At 45.1% G+C, this 26,045-nt stretch overlaps 1 protein-coding gene across 1 annotated transcript in view; it reads left to right on the top strand.

The window, feature by feature from the left end:
* The first annotated feature begins 16,980 nt into the window (after window positions 1–16,980).
* Window positions 16,981–26,045, top strand: part of LOC130599883 (S-adenosyl-L-methionine-dependent tRNA 4-demethylwyosine synthase TYW1-like) — a 30,094-nt gene continuing 21,029 nt past the window's right edge. The window contains 3 exon segments of the mRNA XM_057410686.1: window positions 16,981–17,079; window positions 17,081–17,205; window positions 21,473–21,608. Coding sequence (XP_057266669.1) covers window positions 17,005–17,079; window positions 17,081–17,205; window positions 21,473–21,608 — 336 coding nt within the window. The 5' untranslated portion in view covers window positions 16,981–17,004.

The following is a 26,045-nucleotide window of genomic DNA, read 5'->3' on the forward strand; positions in this document are numbered from 1 at the left end:
TCCTTCAGTGTCCCCTCTATCAGCTGTCCTTATTTTATGAGACCAAAATACTAACTCTTGTAATTCTTGCTGCCCTGAAGTCAGTACAGCAGCAGCACAAGGACTGTGCTCTGTTGGAGTGGTTGACCCCTGTTAGTCTTTACCACTCTTTGATGTGCCAGATGTTTTCTTGATAGTGATGGTCAGGCTGAAGCCAAATGAGTGGTGCTGAACATAAAAGCAAAGGCTGGCAGCTGGGGGAAAACTGGGGGGAAGCTGTTTTCCTGCAGCTGACTTCTTGAAGCGTTTGGTGGTCAAGCATAATGTCACCCAGTGACAGGCAGTTCCATCATCCCTATTGGGGCAGTTGTATTTAGCAGTGCTTCAAGTCAACTGTGTGCTTCTTATGGATGTGCAGGAATAAATCAGACAGAAACCAAACTCAAAGCCCCAACAAGTCAATTGCTTACTTAGAAGATTCCAATGATCTGGATTTCTTAAGCTGCTCGTACGTGTATTTCTGACAGGCTTTTTGCTTTGTTCTTTTCTCCTGTAGCACTACTAAATAAAACTGCTTTTCCTGTGGGCAGTGCAAAGGGAATGGATTCATGATATCCAAAGATTGACCCCACTGATACTGTATCAGTCTGTGGTGTCTCTGCTACCACAGGTGCAGTTTTCTTGCCGTCCAGTTGGATTGTTCTGTCTTTCCTGGTTAAGTGAGCCTACAGTTTAGCACCAGCATGTCCAAGATACTTCTATTTTACTTGTATCTGAAGGTAGGTGATATTAGGAGGCAGTTTGTATCTAAAGTAGCTTGGGCTACTTCAATAACAATTATTTTCATGCTTTGCCTTCATGGATGATATAAAGATATACCTAGATCTATGTTTTTCAGTGTATATGGGCAATCAAGAGGCTTACTTCAGAAAAATATTGACGACTGGGCTTTTCATGTGCTTACCAACCTTGTTTGTGATTAGGTTTTTAAAAGCACTTGTTGGCTTTTGCTGTCCATTCCTTGACTGAGGTTCCAGTGCCTGCAGCTCTGAGCAGTTCGACCACCTAAAGTTGGCTCACCATGCTGAGCTTTGCAAGTGTGCAGACTGGAAGTGAGATCCACTGTGCAAAGACCTTGCAGAGGTTGCGGCAGGAGGGGTTTTTGATCTTTGGGATCCTATGTCCTTTTTGTAGAGCTATGAAACTCCAGGTGGCACTAGCAGCTCACAGCTGGGTCAGGGATTAGTAACACTGGTGCAGTCCCTGAAATGTGCCACAGCATTCAAATATTAGCCATGGGAAGACTGAAAATCAGTTTGCCAAATAATAAATGATTCTTAGAAAGCAGAATAAATGCAGTGACTGAAACCAGGCAAAATGAAGCTTACTGAACTTTCTTGCACTTCCTTAGAAAATGCCTGTGTAGATAAACAGTGAATACAGACTTATACAAGAAGAATCCAGGAAGCAGAAGATGCTGAAGTCCCACAGTGTGGAAGCTGCCAGGAGCTGCTGCTGAGCTCAATACAATACTAATTCACTGGTGCAGATGTAGCAGCTTATCGGGGCAGAGTAGCTGGTGAAAGCTTGGTATTGCAGGCCTGATTCTTCTCTCATGTAGTTACTGGAGCTGGTAGAATTACCCCATGTATAATAAAGGAAAATAAGCTTAAATAAAAGAAACAGCCTTACAGTGCCTTAAGGGGCTGGCAAGAAACCTGGAGAGGGACTTCAGACAAAGGTCTGTAGGGACAGGACAAGGGGGAATGGCTTTAACCTGACAGAGGGGAGATTGAGATGAGCTCTTAGGTGGAAGTTGTTCCCTGTGAGAGTGCTGAGGCGCTGGCACAGGGTGCCCAGAGAAGCTGTGGCTGCCCCATCCCTGGCAGTGCTCAAGGCCAGGTTGGACAGGGCTTGGAGCAACCTGATCCAAATGTTTATCAGCTTAGTGTTACTGCTTGATAACATTCTCTTCACCCAAAAGCTTGTCTAAAAACTTAATTTGTGTCTTATCATAGTAAATAAAGTGACACTTCATTTTGGTCTTGTTTAGCAGGCTTCTAGCTCATTCAGAATTCAGCATCTAGAGCAGGATCAACTAATATGCAGACTTCAGGGTAGACTTTAGTCGGGAGTTGAGCTCATTACTATGAGCCTGCTTATAATTTAAGGAGTCCTTTGAATGTTAGGCTATAGAAATAATAAGTAGATTGTGTTTGTTCAGCCCTAATATCTGAAGGTGCACCAGGACTGTGAGCAGAGTCCCATTGAGACAGCAGTCCGTATCGTTTGGAAGGTGTTGTATCCAAATATTCACTTAGAGTGATTGCTCATGAGTAATATACCTTCAGAGCAGAGAAGTGAACATGTTCGTGGGGAGTCCTGGCAGGTGCAGACTTCCGGGCTGTTGGTAAGGTTTGATTTTTTCCATCGTTTCCCTTGGCAGAGCCCCAGTGAAGTTGTGGCAAAGCTGGTGGAAGAGATGGGTTGGACTTAGTTTTCACAAGGGTTGTTCAGCAGAAGCTACCTTGGGGAAACAGAACTGAGAAGCCCCTCAGGCTGATTCTTGAATACATCCTCATGTGTTTGGTTTAGAACTTAGGACTGCTTGGTCTTGCTTAAGCCTTTGTACTTTCTTTTAGCCCAAACTGCCTTGGCTGCATGTGTTACCAGCCAGCAGTAAAGCAACTGCTTGAAGAAACAGGCTCTTCAGAGCTGGAGAGACTCTGCTCACTTAGAGCAGATGTGTAATAAATGTTCTGATTGATTTAATTTATCTAATTTCCAAGTCTGAAAAAGCATGGGGTGGCCAGTGCTCACTGTGGTGGCTTACCAGGGTTGCCACACTTTCTCTCCGTTACCTATGTGGTGAAGACCTGAGTTCAACAGCTTTGTGTAGTGGTTTTGAGACGTTCTGCAAGTATATGCTGTTTCTTCCTGTAGCCGTAGCTCTGACTCGTGGCAGGAGCAAACAAGATGAGTAAACCCCTTCTCATTACTGAAGCTGGCTGAAGTTTTGATGTTGAATGTGTACAATTCTCTTGGCCTTCAAAGGAAGCTGTGGGCGTTCCGCATGGTGGAAGTTGATATAAGTAACTTAAAAGAAAGTACTGCAGCTTTGGGCTCTGGAGCTTGGCACCTTGCTCAGTTTAGCTGCTTTCTCTCTTCCGTCAAACAACTTGGTAGCAGATCTGGGTGAGCATGTCCTATTTCCAATTTAATGTTAATCTAAACCCCATTTTAAACCAGCTATCTTACTTCTACTGACAAGTGATTTGTGAGAAAGTGATCTTACATGAATACTGTTGCTGGATTCTGAAAAGTGGAATAAATAAGGCTGGGGCTGTGCTGGTTGCCATCAGCAAGGAGCCTGCCTTGTGCAGCTCTAGTAGAAGGAGCAGGAGTGCAGCACCCTTTTCACATTTGGCAAAGGTTTCTTGTTAAGAAATCCTGTGAGAACACAAATTTTAGCAGCATATAGAAGTCTTAACTAAGATAAGACCTTGCTGGACAAGCCTGTTTGCAAGGACATGCTGAAGGAGTAAGAAGGACAGACACAGGTGGGAGAGATGATGTGATGCAGCCAAATGCAGCTGTGTATTTGGCTATCCCTTTGAGCAAGTCTGTCAGAAGTTGCCACAAGGTCTTCTGGGTCTCATCCAGTTGTAGATAAAGGTGTCCCAAAAAGCATGTGGCTTTGGAGACTATCACTTCCATGTTAGAAGTGCTGATGTCTTCAGGAGAGGGTTGGATGATTTGCCATATGAAATACCAAGGATTTTTTGGCTTGCAGCACTTGCTTTCTTCCTTGCAGTGTAGGGGGTTATTCATTTAGGGAGGAAAAGGTTGAAATGTTGTCCATTCCCACAGAGCTGAATGGGGAGAGGGAGCTCAGGACATAGGAGCAGCCCGACATTGATGCCCCCAAATCCCTGCTTAATGTGGCAATTGGCCCCTCTGCCATCTAACAGGGGGTCCCCACTGCTTGCTCCTGCAGCCACCTCCCCTGTGCTGTGCATACAGTCTCCTGGAGAGTCACCTCAGGGAAGTGAGCAGGCTAAAATCGCCTGTGTCCTAACCCATAGCAAGGATAGAACCAGTGTGGGGAGACAGGAGTGTCCTCAGCCATGTGTGTCTTCACACAGTTTAATTCTTACTGTTGCAGCTCTCACTATAGTTCCTGACTCAGTGTCCTCAGAGCTGTGGGGGACTTCGGGGCACAGTCGTCTGTATAAGTCCCTGTGAGTCCCTGTGGCCTCACCATGCAAGAGGGACACAGTGACATATGAGCAGGATCACTGTGCTACTTGCTGGAGGAGGTGAAGGCCAGTTCTTCCTCTGAGCAGAAGGGTTTTTTTCCCCTGTTGAGTTCATGCTGGTTGGCAGGAAGGAGACTTGATACATAAAACTTGATTTTTCTCTCCAAAGTGTTAATATAAACATCAGCCTAAAGCAGTCAGTTGAGATGTGCTGGTCTGGGGACAGCCAGGCCATCAATATATGGGTGCTGCTGCGTGAATGACACGGGCTTCTCAAATCCCTCTTATTTTTATGCTCATTTTTGAAGTGGCTTTTAATCCTTCAGACATATTGGTCCCTAAGCACTTTTTTTTTCAAAGAGGAAAATAACCCGACTCAAGCAGTTTGGGTAATAATAGTACTCAGTGCTTAACGAACGCTGTGGAATTAATCTTCCTGGACCAATAAATTGAAATGAAATTGTGTTGATGTTGGCTGGGGAGCAGAGAAGTGATGTGAAATCAGCTTTCCTCTGGGCATAACGCAGCAGCTCTCTCTCTGAAGCTCCACCACGGCCAGTGAAGGTGGAATTGGTGAACCTGTGAAATTTGGGTTCAAGCTGAGCCCTGCATTTTGGTTCTTTCCCTCTGCCCTCCCTGCTGAATCAGATGTTGTCCTCCAGGCTGGTCAGACCTGTCAAGAAGCAGTGGGAATTCGGTCTCTGTGGTTCTGGTGAAGAGTCTGTTCTGGGGTGATGGCTTAGGGATGGGGGATGCTTCTGGTTCCCTGTCCTGCTCCCTCCCACATCCTGTCCAGCTGGGGTCAGTGAGGTGTTCCACGTCACTGGGCTAGACCTGTTAATCTGCCTTCCTGTCACATTGAGAAGTCTTCTGGCCACCCCCTGTTGATTCAAACAAGACTGAGCAATATAAATACCCCATGAGAAGAAACTGTTTCAAGTTATCCAAAGTCCTTTGTGCAGCCATGGCCTTTGCTCCCATGTCCTCGCAGCATGAAATGTGGGTGGGCACTGAGTAGCATCACCTTGGGCCAATGGGGAAGAGCAGCATTGAGACTGTGATGCTGAATAATTTGGTGTACCAATTAGTACGTTTTGTGTTTGAATTATCACAGGTTCAAATCAATAGTTTAATTATTTTTCTGTTTGTTTCCAGCTTACAAACTGATTGGGAGCCATTTTGGGGATGAAGCTCTGCCAATGGGCAAAAGTAAATGCTCTCTTTCCTTCTCTTATTTTCTAAATGGAAAGAAAAAAGTAGACACTCAAGTAGTACAATTTGCAAATAAAATATTGTTTAAAAAAATTGCATTATTTGAATAAAACCAAATTTCATCTTCCAATCTGTAGGTTTACATTTCAAGCTATTAAAATCCCACTGTGAAGAGTGAGCATGTGACCGTGGCCAAGAGCTGGGAACATCATTTTCTGTTGTTTTTTCCTGTTATTCTGCTGTCTGCTAAAATAACTCCTGCTTCCTGAGATACACAGCAGGAGCAGAACCACCACAGAGAAAAGTGGGAAGGTTTCATCACCACTGTAAGGTCCCTGAAACAGAGATACTGTAGTCTGTCGTTCCACCAGAACAGGCACACAAGGACCTGTTGTTCTGGGACTGACCACAGGCGAGTGGGGACTGGATGGAGCAGCCCTGAGGAGAAGGACTTGGGGGTGTTGTGTGACAAAAAGCTCCCGATGACCCAGCTTCAGTCTGCTCTTGAGCCCAGAGCCCCACTATGTGCTGGGCTGCACCCCCAGAGTGTGAACAGCAGATCAAGGGTGATCTTAGGCAGAAGTTGTTCCCTGTGAGGGTGCTGAGGCACTGGCACAGGGTGCCCAGAGAAGCTGTGGCTGCCCCATCCCTGGCAGTGTTGAAGGCCAGGTTGGACACAGGGGCTTGGAGCAAGCTGCTCTAGTGGAAGGTGTCCCTGCCCGTAGCAGGGGGTTGGAATGGAATAAGCTTTAATGTCCCTTCCAACCCAAACCAGTCCATAATTCCATGATGTTACATTCCTGGGGAGTAGCGTTGATATAACATATTAAGGCCTTCAGCATTTGGGGGATGATAAACTATGACAATCAGCACCTCATTAAGATGCCAGCACATCCCTAATTCTCATGCTGTGGCAGGGATGAGTTCTTTGTCTCTTGGCTTGCTTTGCTGTATGATCAACTTTGTTTTTGAAAAGAGCTCTTTGAATGGTAATCCCCAAAGTGAGTGACTGCAGTGAAGGTTTCCTATTGAAATGCCTGATATCAAGGAATTGGTTAATCAGAAGACTTGTTCTTGTGAGCAATTTGAGGAGCCCACTGCTGCATTATCGTGAGTATTTGTGAGACATCCTGAGCTGGGTGATGCTTCTGCTGTTTACTCTTACAAATGTTTCTGTCTTCTATCATTTTTAGCATCAGAGAAGGCCATGAAATGTTTAAAGAAAAACTTGTCAAACTTCATCAATGCTGTGACCAAGAGAGAAAACCAGAGAACCCATGTTTCCTGTAGAACAGGAATTTAGTGCAGCACTCTAATGCCATTTCATAAAGTAAATAGGAGCTCTGTGTGCTTAGATAGGAGCCTACTATGTTTAGCTAAAGCAGGAATTGAATGTAAAGTGCTCTAGACACTGACATTGGTTACAGGCAGTGGCTTTGACTCAGATTCACACCAATATGTGAGTATCTTCGGGAGGCTTGTTTGAGGTTTGTATCGGCAGAAAACAGGAGCAGGGTTGAAAGGATTAGTTTTAAGTTTCATAGTGATGTCTCAGATTAAAAAGATTCTGTCATATTCTGAGAAACAGCAGAAAAGCTACAAATTTTAGGAAGAGTGTCTTATGAAATCCAAGGTATCATAGAGTCACAGATGGGTTTGGGTTTGAAGGGACCTTAAAGCTCATCCAGTTCCAACCCCCTGCCATGGGCAGGGACACCTTCCACTGGAGCAGCTTGCTCCAAGCCCCGTCCACTACTGGCCTTGAACACTGCCAGGGATGGGGCAGCAGCCACAGCTTCTCTGGGCACCCTGTGCCAGCGCCTCAGCACCCTCACAGGGAAGAGCTTCTGCCTAAGAGCTCATCTCAGTCTCCCCACTGGCAGGTTAAAGCCATTCCCCTTGGCCTGTCCCTACATCCCTTGTCCAAAGCCCCTCTCCATGTTTCCTGCAGCCCCTTTAGGCACTGGAGCTGCTCTGAGGTCTCCCCTTCAGGAGCCTTCTCTTCTCCAGGCTGACCCAGCCCAGCTCTCTCAGCCTGGCTCCAGAGCAGAGCTGCTCCAGCCCTTGCAGAATCTCCATGGCCTCCTCTGGACTGGCTCCCACAGCTTCACGTCCCTCTTGTGTTACTGCCCCAGAGCTGGACACAGGACTGCGGAGGGGTTCTCCCCAGAGCACAGCAGAGGGGAAAAATCAGTGTATAGTGTGACTGTTTACATGCACCCTTTCAGAAGAAAGATCCAAATTTACAACTGTTTTAGATAGAAACTTCAACACAATCAATAACTTCTCTCTTGCAACACCACAGTGTAGCAATGTGCTTTACCCAAGCTTTTAACTGAATGAGCCCACAAGAGGAAGCAGGTGAAGCACTTCAGCTGCCTGAAATACTATTGTAAAAGCTCACTAAAGAGTACAAGGATCAATTCCCAGGCTGCCCTCCTGAAAACTCCATTCTTTTCATTTGTCTGCTAGAGCATTGCTTCTAGCAATAAATTGAATAAATACCCTGACCTTATAAACCCTCATTCACACCAGAGAGTGGCTCCAGCAGGATGCTGCATTTCCCTTCCCAGCAGAACCACAGCAGCCTTCCCACTGGGCATTAACTCCTATTTAGCATGCAAGTTGCTCAGAACAGAGACTGTCTTTCATTATCTCAGTTAAATAATAACAAATGAGAGCGCATCTTTACTGCTCTCCAGAGAAAAACTGAAATATGACAATGGTACCTTTTAGTCTACCTTCCTCCACCTGAGGAGTCCTGGTGATCCAAAAAAAAGTCTCCACTGAGCAGTAGGGAAAGAATATGCAGGTAATCCCTGACATATGCACAGCCTTGCTATACAGTTGGAAAATTAAACAAGTTCTTGGTATTTGTCTTTCTTTGCTGTTAGTCAGTGCTCCGAGGAAGCTGCTACAAGCACAAGTGTGGAATTGAGAGCCACCGCTGCATGGAGGCCATCCCCAGCCTGACCTGTGCCAACAAATTCATCTGTTGCTGGAGGTAAAACCTTGATGCAGTTTTACTCTGGGACAGGGGCTCTGTTCCACTCTGTCCCTGTCCTGTTCCTCAAGCCTAGGGCAGTGTTACTCGTGTGTCCCTTTCATTTGGAAATTGGTGGACGATGGTTTTGGAAGGGAGCTGGTTGCTCCCCCTTCCTGCCTGAACTCCTCCGCTTCCAAGAGCTGCTGGAGCCCATGGGTCTGGGATGGACAGATGTGAACTGAGTGGGTGGGCTCCACACCTCAGAGGGTGAGGAGGTGTCACCTTCCCTAGAGCTGTGTTCCCTGTCAGACTAGTTGGGGACCAGTGGAAGGAGGAATTGGTAAGCAGGAGACAGATACTTCTCCATGTGCTGCCCTGCGATTCCCACTTGGCAGAGGTTTGGTTCCCTCTGGATATCACTGCCTGAGACTCTCTGTAGCTCCTGGTGCTCTAGAGAACATGGACTGTGCAAAGCCACCAAGGCGCAAAGCGAAGCGAGTATCTTTTGGCTTGAAATTGGACCATTTTTCTTACTTCAAGTACCTTCACCCCTACCAATCCAGTTCCAATCTCACTGAGTGAAAAGTGATGACTTGGTAACTGTTGCCTTCTGAAAACAGTAGCTAATAAATGACTTTCCATTCTAGTCAGTAAAGTGACCCCTGTTCTCAGAGGAATGACTTTGTTCCCTAAAGGCAGTGAGCTCTGCCTGGATGGGAGCAGTGAGCAGCTCCAGCAGTGCTTACTCACTGGGCTGTCAAGGGAGCGTTTTGCCAGGCTGTGGGAGTGCAGGATGGGGTTGGTGAGAGACACTCAGCAGAAATAAAAGCAGTGACGTGAAAGTGTGCTGAGTGGGAGGACGTGGATGTTATTCTTTGAGCTTTTTTGTCTTCTTCTTTGTCAGCTAATTCATACGATAGGGCTTGTGCTTCCTCTGGGAGCTTGTTGCCTGTAACACCCATTCCCTCCTGAAGCCTGCGCATCCAACATCCCAATATTTCCATGCAAAACCAGCCAAATTCCTCTTGAATCCCACTTTTTCTATTTCATAGTCTTCAAGTTTTAACAATGGAAATACTTCATGAGGATATTGAAATGGCAGCATTAGTGCAGAAGGACTGCTAGAATTTTGAGGCACTTTGAAGCTGTGGCCCATGTTAGTGTTAAGTGTGTGCATTAGACGCTGGTCATCCTGTGAAGTTTGCATTCTGAAATGTTAATTGGGGCTCTTGATGGGCTTTCAGCATATCCTGGCTTGAAAGAACACAGCAGAAGGCATGTTTAATGTGCAAGTTTTGCAGCTTTCCCTCAGAGCAATTTAATGTTTGGGAAGGAAAATGCCCTGCTTGTGTCTTTTGTCTTTTTCTTCCTTTTTTGCTATGCAACAGCTAGCAGTGCTGTATTTAATTCTGCAGTGATGACTAGACTGGTAGGGAGAGGATTGCCAGGTATATTGTCCCTCTGTCCCTACACAGCAGGTACATCATAAACAGCAAATAGAAAGCAATTGCATTGTCAGAGTGAAGAATTTTGCTCCTGATATTGCACTGCAGACCATTTAACACTGTTCCTCTTCAAAATGACCCACTCCGTATTTCTTAGCAGCAACAGCAGCCTGTGTCTGGAGTATGGGGCTGAACCAGAGAAGTCAAACAAATGTCAATTGAACAGTGCAGTAACTGGGTTAAATTGCCATGTGTGATACATTCCATGTACTTCTACCTCATCATCCCCTAACTGTCATTTGTCACTTTTAAGAGGAAACCTGGAAATAGTAGCCCTAATGATAATGAAAGCTGGAATGCTTATTTTATTAATGGTAACAACCTGAATGCAAGAAACAGCTTTCTGGAGACTGTGCTGAAAAATGTTCTTTTATTTACCTTCTGCAAGTGAAATGGGTTGCAGGTGTTTCTCTTTCATATGAACTGCAGCTGGCTGTCTGCTCCTCTCAAGACTTCTATTGAGTTGGAGGACTTAAGTCTCAGCTTGAGACACATCCCAAGCATAACTTTATTTACACCTGAGGCTTGGCATAAGTTGTAAAATTGTAGATGGTTTGGGTTGAAAAGGACCTTAAAGCTCCAACCCCCTGCCATGGTCAGGAACACCTTCCACTAGAGCAGGTTGCTCCAAGCCCCTGTGTCCAACCTGGCTTTGAACACTGCCGGAGATGGGGCAGCCACAGCTTCTCTGGGCACCTCTGTGCCAGCGCCTCAGCACCCTCCCAGGGAAGAACTTCTGCCTAAGAGCTCATCTCAGTCTCCCCTCTGGCAGGTTAAAGCCATTCCCCCTTGTCCTGTCCCTACATCCCTTGTCTGACATCCTTCTCCAGGTTTCTTGACAGCCCCTTTAGGCACTAGAGCTGCTCTAAGGTCTCCCCTTAAGGAGCCTTCTCTTCTGCAGGTTGACCCAGCCCAGCTCTCTCAGCCTGGCTCCAGAGCAGAGCTGCTCCAGCCCTCACAGCATCTCCGTGGACTCACTCCAACTGGTCCATTTCTCTCTTGTGTTGTTGCTCCCAGAGCTGGATGCAGAACTGCAGGGTGGGATCTCCCTAGAGCCTTTCCCCTTCAGAGAGGTGGTGGACCATTTGGAGAGGCAGGTTTATAACGTGGCAGCTCCTTTGGAGGACAAAAGAAGCAGATCATCCATTTGGATGGTGTTTCCCCCTCAAGGCAGTGATGGTGCTGTGTTGAACTCCTGAGGTGGCTGAATTGAGAGCATGGCGGGGAGGGAACCCCTCATCTTAAGTACTGCAACATCCCCAAGTCATAATTCTCCTTACAGATACAGCCTGTCACTATCAGTTCCTGCTCTCAGCTGGTCTTGCTGTGTGTGTAGTGTCTCTTTAGCTAATTGTCTAAATGGAAATGTGCAAGTGAACAAATCTAATTAATTAGAGCAAGTGTGGGGACTGGGGCTTCTGACACCCAATTGCTGCACTGACGCCAGGCAAACCTGATATGATTATGTTTTCTGGCTGAGCATCTAATGCCTGATCAATTATTGTGGAGAGATGAAAGAGCTAAATATGATTTAAATTAATAGGGTTTATTACCTTTGCATCTGAGGAGGAGGCAGACCAGACAGAGTGAAATATCCTGTTACAGAAATTGGTTCATATTCTTCTGTAACTTTATGAGGTTTATAACTGTACTTGAGGGCTTCAGCTTGTACAGTAGACAACAGCTGAAGCTCTGTTCAGATGATCTCAGTAAGTGTGTGGCTCACAGTAAGCCCTGCAAAATGAAGATACTGAAAATGAGTAATCTCTTGTAGGAGAGGTACTTAATAAGGTCATTAAAAATTAAGAGGAAACTGAATTAAACAAAAGCTTTTTCTCATGAAGTCACTTGACTCCAGAGGCTAAATTCTTCAGGGAGATGTGGAATGTTATGATATCAAAGGAGTTGACATGCGGGTTTGTAAAACTTGGAAGCTGATTATGACAGCTCAGTCTCCTTCCATCTGCAGCCACCATCCTTGTCCTGCTGGGTTAATATTCACGTCTCCCAGTGTTTCAATTTGTGAGTTTTTTCTGTATTAATGTATTATGCCCCAAAGTTCATTGTTTTCTTAAGATTTGATTTTATTATTTTCTGGTTTCTGACCTTTGGGACTGTCTTCCAGGAACTCTTGAAATAACTCTAGACATGGGGTGGAGGACAGGATGACATAGAATATATCTAGTTCATGTCCTAGCAGTGGTAGTAAGGAAAAGAAGTCTTGGTGCTTTTGAGCGCTGCTCTGGCAGCTCTGTAATGATATGAGGCATTTCTAAGAGAATAAGGTAACATGGTCCATTGGGTGAGACTGGAGCAGACCCTGGTGGCTGAGTGCATGTATCCCAGCTTGCAGGAACGTTGGCACTTTGAGGCGCTGGCAGTGTTGGTGGTGCTCAGTGTTTGTGCAGGATGGGGTCACAGCAGTTGCATGGTACTGTGCGAAAGAGTGAGCTGCTCTGGGTGGTTTTCAGTATGATATGGATATCAGCTCCACATCCCTCTTGTGTTGTTGCCCCAGAGCTGAGCACAGCACTGCAGGGGATGATGCTCTCTTCTGTGACCAATGAAGTCTTACAAGCAATTTTGAGGGAAGGTGTTGCATGAGTATAAAGTGCCATCTACTCCAGTGATCAACTGATTGATGTTGACCCCTGGTTGGGAACACGAAGGGTGGCAGTGATCATGAAAGAACAGAAGCCACAATTCCCAGGAAGGAATAGCGGGGAAAGAGCAGAATAAAACCAAAACAGTTTGAGAGGCAGACTTCAATGAACCCTGAGAACTGGTGGGAGCCATCCTGAAGGAGAACAGTTTTGGAGCAAACAGTTTAACTGGCAGGATTTTAAACCCTATTTAGGCAGAAGCACAAATTGCAGCAATAAAATGCAAAGATAAAAAGAATAACAAGAAACTGATCTGCTGTTCTGCAACCTTGAGGTCCTCCAGCTGAAAACGAAATGAAGAGCACAAGAGCACAGGGTCATAATCAGAAAGGTGAAGGCAAACACACATCTGTGGCAGTGTTCAAGGCCAGGTTGGACGGCGCTTGGAGCAACATTTTCTGGTGGAAGGTGTCCCTGCCTGTGGCAGCAGGTTGGAACTGAATGAGCTTTAAGGTACCTTCCAACCCAAACCATTCTATGAGCCTATAATTTTAAGAGGGTATAAAGCAGAAGCTGGTTTCTGGGAGGTGGATGCACTGCCCTACTAAAGCACACACCTTCACAGAGGTCTGATTGACTGCCAAGGACATTCTGGTAGTTATGGCAAATAATACTGGTAGATCCAAGGTCTGGTGGGAATGCCAATAGGGTGGATGCTGTCTTGAATCCAGGGGAGAGCAGGAGCCAGCTGGGAGCTTCCCGGCATGTTTCATGTAGTTTTGCATCATTCCATGGTGGTGGGGTGCTTTGCAGTCATGGGTTGTCTCTGCAGTATCACATCAAGCCTGTTTCATACTTGGGATCTTTAATAAAACAAAGGTCTTCTGGTGTATGTGGGTTGAATTTTTATGCTTGCTTGTGTTATTTAGGAAGGGAAGGAATACTGTGTGCAGTTATCTGCTCAAGGGGAAAGGGAAGGTGACAGTGGAATTCTGTTTGTTCCAGGGATTGTGAAACAATCTCATCAGGCACAAGGTATCACTTCTCCCCTGCTCTCCTTTAGAAGGGAAACTGCTCTTTGCCAAATAAGCAGCTTTGTAGACTTGACCTGGTATTTTTATTGAACAGTTAGAATGTGTTAAAAATTCAAGGACCGTTGGACACTGGTGGCTGTCCAGTGGTACCAAAAGCATATTGATTTTCTGCCAGCCTTACCCTATTAAATATAGGGTGCAAGTTCTGTAGTTAAACATCTAAGAGTTTTATAAATGCCTTTTATAGCTGGTATTCAGGAAATTTTCCATGTTGGGAGACAAAAAAAAAAGGGGGGGGGGGGTGTGGAATTTACAAACCAAAGCTGTTTTAACTTAAAGGATCTTTGAAACGGTAAATTGGTTTGAGTGCAGCATTTGAATCCTTGCTCTTGAGGTAGGGGAAGAAATGTTTGGCCCAAAGGGCTGCTTTTGTTGATGCTGGGTCTAGAATTTGTGTGTTTTAGCAGTGTGGAGCTGCTGGTCTGTCTCACTTGGAGGAGTCTTGATTATTCAAGGATTGTTCAGCTTGGAGAAGAGAAGGCTTCCAGGAGACCTTAGAACAGTTTCCAGTACCTAAAGGGGCTACAAGAATCATTCTATGATTAGTTCCATGCACTGCAGTAAAAATGAGATCTTCTTTGAAGGAACAGAAGAATTCTTGGGGACTGTCTTATCATATAGGATAGCCTAGAGGATAGCCCTCTGTCCTGTAAGAACTCCTGTGCATGCTTTTAGAGATGTCATCTTTTATTGTTGCCAAGGTTTGTGCTGTTTTTGAAGGTATCGGTTATTGTCGTCACATCATTCTCTTAGGGTAATGGATGGGGAGCCATCTTGCTGATAGGGAGCTAAGGTGGGACAGTGGGAAGTAGTTTATTTGATGGATACATTTTCTAGGTAGAGGCTGGTAAATCTCTGTGCCCTTGTGAAGGGCACACACAGAATGGAAACATAATTCAAAGTTATGAGATGGGCAGTGTCTGATAATACAGCCCTGGTTCCACTTGGGAAAAGTGAAAACCAAATAAAAATGTATGACCTGAACTAGGAAATTCAAAGACTGCCTGTGTGTCTTGCTGTAAGAATAGATATAACCAGTTCCTTGTCTCCCCAGTCACCCAGGCACTTGTACCTGACTGGTACCCGAAGTCACCAACCAGTCTCCCTAGGCAGTTGTGCCAGATGGTGCTTTTTTTTATCCCCAAATTAAAGCACACCAGTAGGAGAGCAGCTGGAATCAGCTCTTCAAAGGAGCTGTGCTGATCAAAGGAGGCTTGGCTGCATGCTCTGCTGAGATCTGAGCTTGGCAGCAGCTGAAAACTGTACACCATGGCCTCTTGCAGAGGCTTCTCCTTCTTATGGTTCCAAGCTCCTGCACTGTGTTGGACCTGTTGCATGCCCTCCAAAATCTGCTCAGGCTCTGACTTTGCTGAAGTGCATTGACTGAGGACAGGAGGAGGACTCATCTGCAGAAGCAGAGCTTGAGAACTGTGTGTTCTCAACCAAAAGAGCAGCCAAAAGAACAAGAGAGTTCACACACTCCCTGAAATACCCACTAATCCTGTTTAGTTTAGCCCTGTCCATCTTCTGATTTGTGTAGTCAAACAATTCCTACAAAACCTCTCTGCAGTGTATGTCCCATATACTACATTTGCTTTAAACTGCTTTGAGAAAGTGACTCTCAAACTTTACGGGCTGCTGGAATTACTTTGTGTCTGCTTCTAAAGCTGGCACATGGTATTTGTCGTTGTCCAGTCACAAGATGCTGAGTGAGAGAAATTAATTAAATCCAAAACCAATTTACAGTAGCTTTAGGAAAAGGAAAGCTATCCTTTAATCTCAGTGTGTTGTTGAGATGCTTCTTTCTTTTCAAATGGAGTTCTCATTTAGTACTGTCAAGTTTTTGTGGCATTAACCATTAGTCCTGTCACTTTTTCATGGCTGAGCCTGGCTGCTTTAACATGCACTGAGTTCTGCTCTGATCACAGACCAGCTTTTCTGCGTGAGGCTGAAGCAATATCCACCAACACCTCTTTTTATCTCGGCTTTGCAGCATAGCATATAATTTTCTGTACTGCCTGAGCTCCAGCTTCTTGGCAACACGAGGTGAGCTGAGGACCTGGTTTCAAACTCAAGGCTTTGGTTTCTTTAAAACAAACCAGTCCTGAGTCTAAACCCTCAGATATTGTCTGAGTACATCAAGGCACGTCAAGGAAACGTGAAGTGACATATTTGGAACAAAAGCTTGTTTCTAGTCAGCTGATTTCATATCTGAGCACCTGCTTGGATGTAGGATCACAAAATAGTTTGGGTTTGAAGGGACCTTCCAAACTCATCTTGTCCAACCCCCTGCAATGAGCAGGGACATCTTCAACTAGAACAGGTTGCCCAGAACCACATCCAGGAATGATGCATCCATCACCTCTCTGGGTAATCTGTGCCAGTGTTTTTTTCCACCCGCATTGTACAAAATTTGTTACTCATACCCAACCTGAATCTCCCTCTCGTAGTTTAAAACCATCACCCTTCATCTTGACGCAACAGGCCGTGCTAAAAAGTCTCTCCCGTCTTTCTCATAGGCCCTTTTTAAGAACTGAAAAGCCCCAGTAAGGTCTCCCCAGAGTCTTCTCCAGGCCGAACAAGCCCACCTCTCTCAGCCTGTCTCCAGAGCAGAGCTGCACCAGCCCTCTGATCATTTTTGTGGCTCTCCTCTGGATCCTCTCCAACAGGTCCATGTCTTTTATGTACTGAGGGCTCCAGGAGGAGTATTTGCCTCTCCTCTGCCACACGGGTACAACACATGGGTATAACACATGCGTACAACACATACAGACAACGTTTTCACATGGATGCTGCAGTTGAGCTCCTGGTGTTTTCCTCTTTGCTCTTGAAGCATCTCTCGCTGTTCAGGATGGTGTCATGTGTTGGGTTTTATTTTCAAATACATCCTCTGTGGAGTTGCATTTTGTGCGGTTGCCAGTATGGATTCGGACCTGGTTGTTGGTGCTTTATGTGGGGAGTGTGCCCAGCTTCTTGGGGAGCTGCTCCCCATGGGGCTGCAGGACTGTGGGGGTCAGCAGCAGACAGACACACCCTGGTTTTCTTCTTCAAGGTAACTACATCAAGTGGCATTAAACTGGCTCTTGTGTTTCTGTCTCAGCATTCAGGCAGCTTCACTGAGGTCTTAGCAGTGGAAAGCTTGACTCAAACATTACTAGAAGATTACTTGCAGTTGTTAGCAGGGCTCCAAGCATCTTTGTGTATTGCTGTGCTGTGGGTTACTGCAGAGCTCTCTTGGTGGACACTGGCTGTGCTCTGGTGTCCCCTTCAGGAGCAGTCCAGCTAGTTTTGCTCAGTCTTCCTTGTGCCAGGATTTATTTTAGATATAGATGCATGGTTTGGGTGGGGGTGTTAGTTGATTTAAGCATGTTTTTCCTTCTGTTTGCAGGCATCTCAGCAGTACAAGCAGCTCGCTTTGAGGAAGCAGTGACCGCAAAGCAGCTGCGCACTGTCACTGGTGGGAGAGCCCATCATGTACCCAGAGATCAACTGGTTTGTGGGGCTTCTGCACAAGCACAGCATCTCTGCTTTCCTGGTTACAAGTGAACAGTTCCCAGATGAGATTAGGTAAGAGTTGGACAAAATACCTCCCTACTAAAATATTTGAGTGTAGACCTGTGTTTTAATTCCGTTTTATTGCTCATCAGTCAGCTCTGCACTGACAATAAAGAAGCCCACTCAGCATCTATTTGATTTTAACCTTTATCTCCCTGTGCTCTTTCTCATCTCTTTCCACCAGTTTGATTTTTCCTTTCTATATCTCTTAAAGTGGGATTACCTCTGAAAGGGAAGAGGATGTAATATAGTACCTCCCGGAGGTGCAACGGAAGAAGAGCAGCTGAGCTCTGTGTTGTGCTTGGGGACAGGGGTGATAACTAGTACAAGTGTTTCTGACAGCCAGAGCAGGTGACTGAGCTTGTAAATTGCCTTTTTTGTTTCTGAGCTTCTCTTGCAGTCTGATCTTTGTTCTAACTCCATCAGGCCAGGTCGGGCGGGGCTTGCAGCAAGCTGCTCTAGTGGAAGGTGTCCCTGCCTGTGGCAGGGGCCTGGAACTGGATGAGCTTTAAGGTTTCTTCCAACCCAAACCGTTCTATGATTCTAAGACGAGCTGTAAGAGTTCAAACCCAAAATTTATCTCCAGTACCTCCAGCAGAACCTGGAGTGCAGGATGAGAAAAGGTGAAAAGCACGTACTCCTCTGCCAAAGTGAGATGAGTAGTTTTTAATCTCCCTCTTGAATGGATTTGAGCTGAAAAAGCTCAAAATATTTTAATGATCTCTGATAGAAGAGTTTGCACAAATGCAAAGAATCCCTGTGGCAGATGTTCTTTTGCATCCAGGCTGCTTTAACAAAAGCATAGAATCCCAGCCTGGTTTGGGTTGGAAGGGACCTTAAAGCTCACCCAGTTCCAACCCCTGCCACGGGCAGGGACACCTTCCACTAGAGCAGGTTGCTCCAAGCCCCTGTGTCCAACCTGGCCTTGAACACTGCCAGGGATGGGGCAGCCACAGCTTCTCTGGGCACCCTGTGCCAGTGTCTCCGAACAACCTGAAGCGAACTGAAAATCTGAAGCATGCGGCAAGGAAACACAGCACATGGTGCGAGGGGGTTGGGAACCCATCACAATACTGTTAGATGATGCTGCTGCTGAAGTCCAGCCCTGGCGTTAGTGAGCACATTAGTGGAGCTGAGCACAGGGTGGTTTAGGTTACTTAGGTTGTCTTGTCCACTCCGTGCCTCTCTGTATTAGCACTCTGTGGTGGTACTTCCTTTTCACTTCCTTCTCGTGGTCGGAATTTGGCACTGAGCGGGGAGGGCAATGCAATTTTTGAGCAAGTAATTATACACTACAAAGGCATTCCAAATGATTGAGTAATTGTGTAATCAAGTTACTTTGTCATGTATTATGTGCCTGAGAGACAGAAATTGCTCTGTCCTAAAAATAGCATTTTAAAAAGAGAGCACGTGCTATATTCTGAAGCTGCATTTCTTAGGATCTGTTGAGTGTTTTTAAAAAGAAACAAAAAAGAAAGTGGTAAAATGCTAGTCTTGCTGTCTTAAAAATTGCAACTGAGCTTTGGCTCATCAAAGCAAGTGATTTGCTTAATATGGTAACTGAAGCCTGCACCATGCTCACTTTTCCACTGTCAGCAGAGGGGAGCTGTAGTGTAAGAGCTAGCCCTAAAATTGGCAGCAAGGCCCCTGACATCCAGTGCTATAACAGGGAGTGGGGCCTGGGGTTTGTGCTCATGTTGGGAGCGGTGCCCATGGGCTCTGCAGCCCTCTGGCTGGGTCTGCAGCAGGTGCTGCCTGTGCCTTCCTCTCTCCTTCTCCTCCTCTTGTATTTGCACTTCAAGGACTTTTTGACTATTGGGACTTTGTATTTCAAGGCCAGGTTGGATGGGGCTTGGAGCAACCTGCTCTAGTGGAAGGTGTCCCTGCCTGTGGCAGGGGTCTGGAACTGAAGGAGCTTCAAGGTCCCTTCCAACACACACCAGTCTGGGGTTCTATGATTCTATGACTGCAGCTTCATCTGCCTGCAGCCACAAAAATGTTATTACAAAGTGAAGGAGGTTTTATAGCACATGAGCTTGCATTGAGCAGTTACTTGGCTCTGGTCCTCTTCCTCCTCTTGTTTTTGATTAGTGTCTGTGAAGAAGAACCCTGGTGTATGGGTTTGTGTTTATGAGCATCAATAATTCTCATAGAACATTCACTAGACTAGGTCTTAAAGCCCTGTGCTTATTATTGCTCATAAGCAAATGCTCATTTTGGTGTTTCTGTTCTTTATCTCATTGACCATGCCATCTCCTGTCTGGCTGGGGAAAGCCCCTCCTGTCTGGTAGGCAGAAAACAATTTACTGCTCTTCAGTTGTGTTGTCCTTCTCAGTCAGAAATCACTGCCCAGGTTCAGATGTGGTAAATGCAGTGAATTTGATCTCAGCTGGACTGGAAATTACAACCAATAAAGTAGGAGGAACACTGGAAAATCCATCCTGGTACTATGCAACAATATTTTCTGTTGAGTTTGAAATGTAGCTGTGTTCCAGGAACATCAGTTTGTGCCTCTTCTCCTTGCTCCTCTTTGGCAGAGCATGCATGAGGTCAAACTGGCTCCAGTTCCAGCCACGGCAGAGCCCTGTGGACCGCTTCATTTCGGAGCAATGTGGGGTAGAAATCGCTCCCTGGGATCTCTTCCAATTCCTTAATTTTCTCCAGTACAACAGTGAGTCTGACTCTTGCCTGTCCTGAGGATTGAGATCCTCAGGGAAGAGGTGACTTTTCCCAGGTCGTGTTTTGAAAACACTTGCTCCATCTTCTGTGGGGCCTCTTTTAATTGGGCAAATGCAGCATTAAGTAAAGGAAGGAGTGTTTTGGCCATGATCTTTGAAACTGAGTACTTCAATCCACTCACTCGTAGAACACATGATCATTTTGGAGGTTATGGCTTTGGGCTGCCAGGCCAGACAAGCTTCTTTGCAAAACAAGTTGATTTTTTTTTTCATTTCTTTTTTTGTTAAAACCTAAAATGTTGTATTTATTCTGAGCTATTTCAGTCTTCAAAATACATACAGAGAGAATATATTCAGATACGTTGTTTGATTGTCTGTGCTAAGTGGATTTTCCTGGATAGCAAGGGCTCTGCTTGGTCTCATTCTGGACATTTCTCGTCCGTTTGTCACCTTTGGAGGGCAGGGGATGGTGTATTTTTAGGTGGCACTGTTTGGCAGCTGAATAATAGTTTCTAATTTATCTTCTCTAAAGAGCCAAATCATTCTGGGACCATGGCCTGCTCATTAACAGACTTCCCAAATAACGATTGCAAAACGTCCTAAAACTGTGGAGAAATACATGGTACAATTAAAATGCTGTCATTCCATGGGGTGGAAGATGCCATGAGGGGTGGATGTGTGTTACACTCGCTGGCTTGATCAGTCTTGTCTGTGATAAAGGCCCTTGTTTTAGGTTGTTCCTCTTAATGTCCTTCATTATCCCTTTGCTAATGGGCTGCAGTGATGCTGCTTCTCCTTTATACCCTTGGAGTTTACGGAAGGGATTAGACTCAACCCAGGCTCTTCACACTCCAGGATTAACCAGGAGGTTTAATCTTTTTAGAAGTTCCTGCTGTTGGGCTCACAGATGCTGTGCTCACTGGCATTGTGTGACCAGAAAGACTGTACTGAAGGATTTATATGAAATAAGAACCTTGGAAGTGGAAGGAGAACATGTTGGGGGATTGTGCTTGGTTTTATTTTCTGAACAGCTTTGATTTCCCTTTCATTTGACTGATGCCAGCTGCAGGCCAGGTGTGAGTTCCATGTGTCCAGTAGAAAGTGGCTGAATTATGGCTGCATTTCTTTTGAACAGGATTATTTCTCCATCAGCCAGAGGAAATAGAGCTTGGGGAAGGGACTTTATGGTAACTACGGGGAGAAGCAGAGCCTTGCAGTGCCTCGTGCTAACCCCTGGCAACCTGCTTTAGGAAGCCTTTCTGCATGTGTCACACTGGAGTGAAATATGTTCTAGTTCAGTAAGGAACAGATAATTGAAACATCAGCCAAGGTCTCTGTATGTGATGTTCTTAGCTTTGGGGTGTATTTGTTGGAAGGAAGTTGTAATGTCTTGCTATTAAGATGATGGTCACTTGACGGAGATGAACCACTGGACTTGGATAGTTTTCCTTGTAAATACTGGATAGTTCCTGTTGCTACTGGAGCAGCAGAGCAGCTTGTTTGATAATCCTGTATTTTATGTGTTTTCTGGTAGGGAAACACAAATTCAGCTAGCAGTGAAGGCTGAAACCAACAATTGCCTTCTCCTTTTTATTTCCAAGGAACCTTGAGCCAGTAACGCAGCTGTATGTCAGCGTAGATGCCAGCACTAAAGAGAGCCTGAAGAGAATTGATTGGCCCCGCTTCAAGGATTTCTGGCAGAGGTTTCTGGGTAGTTTAAAGGCCTTGTCTGAAAAGGTACCCGGTAAAGAGTGTGCTTTTAAATATTCTTTCTTCTGGACCTTATCCACTCAGTACAAAAGGAGATTTGAGAGGCTTAAGATGGGCCATGGAGTGGGTTCTGGGTGTATTTGGAGCATATTTACATGTTTTTTACATCAAAGTGTATAAAGTCCAGCATGTTTGATCGGTTTTCCATAGGGGGAGAAATGTAATGACAAAAGAAGAGAAGAATGTATGTCAAATGGGACAGTAAACTCTGCTGTGAATTAAAGGTGCTATGAGAGATTGAGAGATTATAAAACAATAGATAATTTCCTGATGGAGCATTTACACTGCAAGCAGGATGCTAAAGAAAACCTGTAAATCCAGAGAAGCTTAGGAAGAGTCATAAATCTCTGTGTGGCTCCTAGCACTGGTTCTCAAAGAATGCAGTAGATAAAGGACTTGACAGTGTGTGTGATGGAGTTCAATAGCTCCAGTTGCCCTCCTGCTACATAAAAATCTGCTTATTTCTGGAAGATTTACCCAAAATAGTAGATCTGAGTGTAACAGCAAGGGTGACTCTTTGCACTGTCAGTGGTTTGTAGCAGGTGTCTGAGACAGCTGAGCAGTGAGTGACCTGAAGGCCGATGGGATCACGGCTGCCGCTGTCAGCTCAGAGCGTAGTCTTCCATTTAACAAGCTTTGTAGTAATTAATAAAGCACTTGTGGTCCCAGCATCGCATTAATTGGTAAGAACAGGGCTTCATGAGTATGTCTTCCCTGTCTTATGTACTGATAGGTAAGATGGAAGCAAGTACTTTTGTTTACTGATGTAGCAGAAGTTGACATGATACCTGCTGAGATGAACAGACAAGAGAGACTGTTCCATTTGAATAATGAGATTTTCTGCCTTCTGAGATGACAGTGGTGGACCATTTTCTGCCAAATCCATGTTAGTAGACCTGGGCTGCTCAGTGTAATTGTGTGACACTTTCTCCTGCAAATGCTGTGAGTAGCTTTATCAAGCTGCCTGCATGCAAGTGCTGGCTGATCTTGTCAAGCAACATCTCAGGACAAACTCTGAGCTTACTGAAATCAGGTACAAATTTACTAAGTTCTCTGTGTGAGTAGAGGATGCTGTGGAAAGACAGGGAGCTAAATATTGAAGGCAAAAATATTGAAAAAGTCTTTTGGAAACTTGCTTTTGCCCACCATTTCTTTTCTTTTGTCCCTCTTGACCCTGGATAGATATGGTTTATTCACTGCTGTGTATTGTCAGAAATTCCCTTGCAAAGAATTGAAGGTGAAAGTATTGGCAAGTTGGTCCATACAGCTAAAACTACTCTGGTCAAGGTGAAGAGGAGAGGAAAGAGAAAGTCAACTAGAAGGTGCCTTTTCTCCTCAAAGCAACTGCACTTTGAAGGGTCCTTGAAACACTAATAGCACAAAAGCCCATTAATAGTTGCTCCAGTTGGTCTGCTCTGCTCATCTGCACGTTGCATCACACAAGGGGGACAGAAAGAAGCTGCTCTGTGTTAGGTTTTTCTCTTAATGTTATGTGTGATTCTGGTACCCAGAAATTACCTTGAACTGCTTCCTGGCAGAAGCACCTTTCTGTTTTCCTCCTGAGCACATTGCTTGGTGTTCACATGAGATGTTAAGCACTGCTCACTAGGACTGTGATAAGTGAAAGGTGGTGAAAGCTGGTGCTTCTTGAGAAATGCAGCTCCTGTGTCAGAATAGGTGAGGAAGTGCTAATGCATTGTGTTGGGAAAGTGATGCTAATGTATCTGGAAACAAAATACAAGTCCCATATTTTCACACTGCCTGACAAACCATTCAGATGTATTTAGTTCTCCTGAGACCAAGACAAGCTGGCACTGCAGCTGATATGAGTCACTGTTAATAAGCATCATGGAGAGGTTTGGTCTTTGCATTTAACAAATAAAAATGGACAAAGAGAGTTTTTAAAAGCACAAGTTGTACCTTGCTGGGCTTGCCTTTGTGGTGGTTGGCAAGTGCTGTGCTTGCAGAGCTACCCTGCTTGCTTGTGTGCCTCCTGCGGCTCCATGCTTGGTGCTGCAGGGATGAGTGGTTAAAGACAGTTTCTGCTGCAAAATGTTGGTAATAGAAACAGACAAGTAGGAGAAAGGAAGAGGAGAGGACATGCTTCAATGTGAGAAAAGAATAAGGATGTCCTTCTTGGACATCTTCCTGCCCCCCAAAAGCAGGTTGATTCTTGTTAGGAATAGAAAGGGAAGGACCTGGGCAAAGAGGCAGGGTGCAAATCTCTTGCCTTAGTGAAGCAGTTAAACTGATAACAGATTTCAGGGTTTTAACTGAAGTTCTGCACAAAGTTATTGAGCTTTTCGTAAAAGATTGAATTTAATAGTGAATTTTTCCCAGTATGATTTGACAGCATCATGTGGCATGTTGGTGATGAGTTGCTGCAGCATTTCCAAAGGAAGTTCAGGAATAAAAGTTAAAATGTTTTGGTGACATTTCTTTCTGCAGCAAATAGCAAGAAACCTCCTCTTTGTCCACTACTGTTTGGAGCAAGTTTCATCCTTTCTAGAGTGATTCTCGTTGAGATGATTTTTGTGCTAGATTTTCTATGCTGAGAAATGTTTTTTTTGAGAGAGGAGGTTCTGTTAAGCAGCAGGTAGACTCCCAGAAGGCTTCACTTGTTTCTTGTCAGGCGTCTTCTGCCCTCCAAATTAAATTGAGAGCAAAAAAGAGAGACATTAACATGTGCAATTCAGAATGTGCCCTTTCCAAACGTCATCACATTTGAGAAGTCTTGTCTCATCCTCTGACAGCCTTGAGTTCATAAGAATAATTGAGAGGTGACTTGACTCAAGTGCCTGGAGGAAGCAGAGAATGGGAGTCCTTGTTCTCCTCATAAGGATGAGAACTGTTCCAGTGGCACTTCTTCCAGCCATTGCTGCTTCATAATGCTGTATCCAAATGAGGTACAAATTAATAATGAGGGTCCAGAAGCTCAGGAGGGAAGAGATAGACTTAACATCCCTGGAAGTTTTATGCTTTTCAAAAGTACCATTAACCAAAAGTGGTGGCTGAGCAAGGAAACAAGGAACTGGTGTTCCATGAGTGGTCATTCACAAGCAGTCAGACTTGTGATCCATTTGTGTTCTGACTTTGTGCTGTTTCCCTCAGAGTTGTTAGATCAGATTTTCTATGTTGACAGACTCTGAAGACTACTGTTCTTGTTGACCATAAATCACCAAGTGTTTTCCCAAACGACAGGGATGTTGACTGAGACAAATGGGAATCTCCCACTGAGCTGCTGATGAATGAAGCAGGGATGCAGTGACCCAGCGTGGTGAATGTGCTTACAGATTTCTGCCCAAGCAGTCTGAAAATAACTGGAGAAAAATGGTGATGGACATACCAGCAGAATCTTGACATGCTTGAGAAGTGAGCTGGTGAAAACTGGGTGGACAAGGGCTGGTAGGGACAGGACAAGGGGAATGGCTTTAACCTGCCAGAGGGCAGATTGAGATGAGCTCTTAGGCAGAAGTTCTTCCCTGTGAGGGTGCTGAGGCGCTGGCACAGGGTGCCCAGAGAAGCTGTGGCTGCCCCATCCCTGGCAGTGTTCAAGGCCAGGTTGAACACAGGGGCTTGGAGCAACCTGCTCTAGTGGAAGGTGTCCCTGTCCGTGGCAGGGGGTTGGAACTGGATGAGCTTTAAGGTCCCTTCCAACCCAAACCAGTCTGGGATTCTATATAGCACTGAGCTCCTCAAAGAGTTGGCCAGAAAAGGGAATTCTTAGCTTTGCTTGTCCTGTGTATGGTTTGGTACCTCTGGTCCTTGCTGGAAGGTGCCAAAGATGGTTTGTCCAGAGAAAGGCGTGAAATAAACCCATCTTCCAGTTCTGCCTTAGCTTGCTGCATACAGGTTGTTTCTCTTCCACTGCTTGCTGATGAAGACACCAGTTGCATATTTAAACACTCTCAGACTTGCATCTGGTGCTGTTTACTTCAGTTATCTTTTTTTTTTTTTTTTGTTCTCCAACGTAATCCTTTCCTCAAAGTTACCCTGGGTTTCTGTGTGATTACAATGTGAATATGGGGAATTACATCTTAAGCATGTTTTAGTGCCTATAATATGATCTATGACAGTAACAATTGCTTTATGGAAAGAGAACATTTGATTTGCATGGAGATTATTTGTGTGGTTACTGGGGGGAGGGAGCTGGTTTGTTGAGCCTGGTCTGATGCTTCTGAGTGAAGTGACTTTGTAAGGAGAATTTAAATGTAAAATTTGCAACAGATGTTAGAATCAGTAATCAATTTTGCCACTAGAAATATGGAAGAATTTGACTCTTCTGCACAGTAACTGCTCTCCACCAGCTGTGTGCTTGTTTTAATGGTTTTGCTAATGAGACTTATGGTGTAAGGCTTTTGAAATGCAGTATGATGAGTGTTACAAAGGTATGGTGGTTAATAT

Source organism: Pezoporus wallicus, unplaced genomic scaffold (assembly GCF_028554395.1).
Source record: "Pezoporus wallicus isolate ANWC-B61680 ecotype Strahan unplaced genomic scaffold, APGP_CSIRO_Pwel_v1 contig_8705, whole genome shotgun sequence".
NCBI lineage: Eukaryota > Metazoa > Chordata > Aves > Psittaciformes > Psittacidae > Pezoporus > Pezoporus wallicus.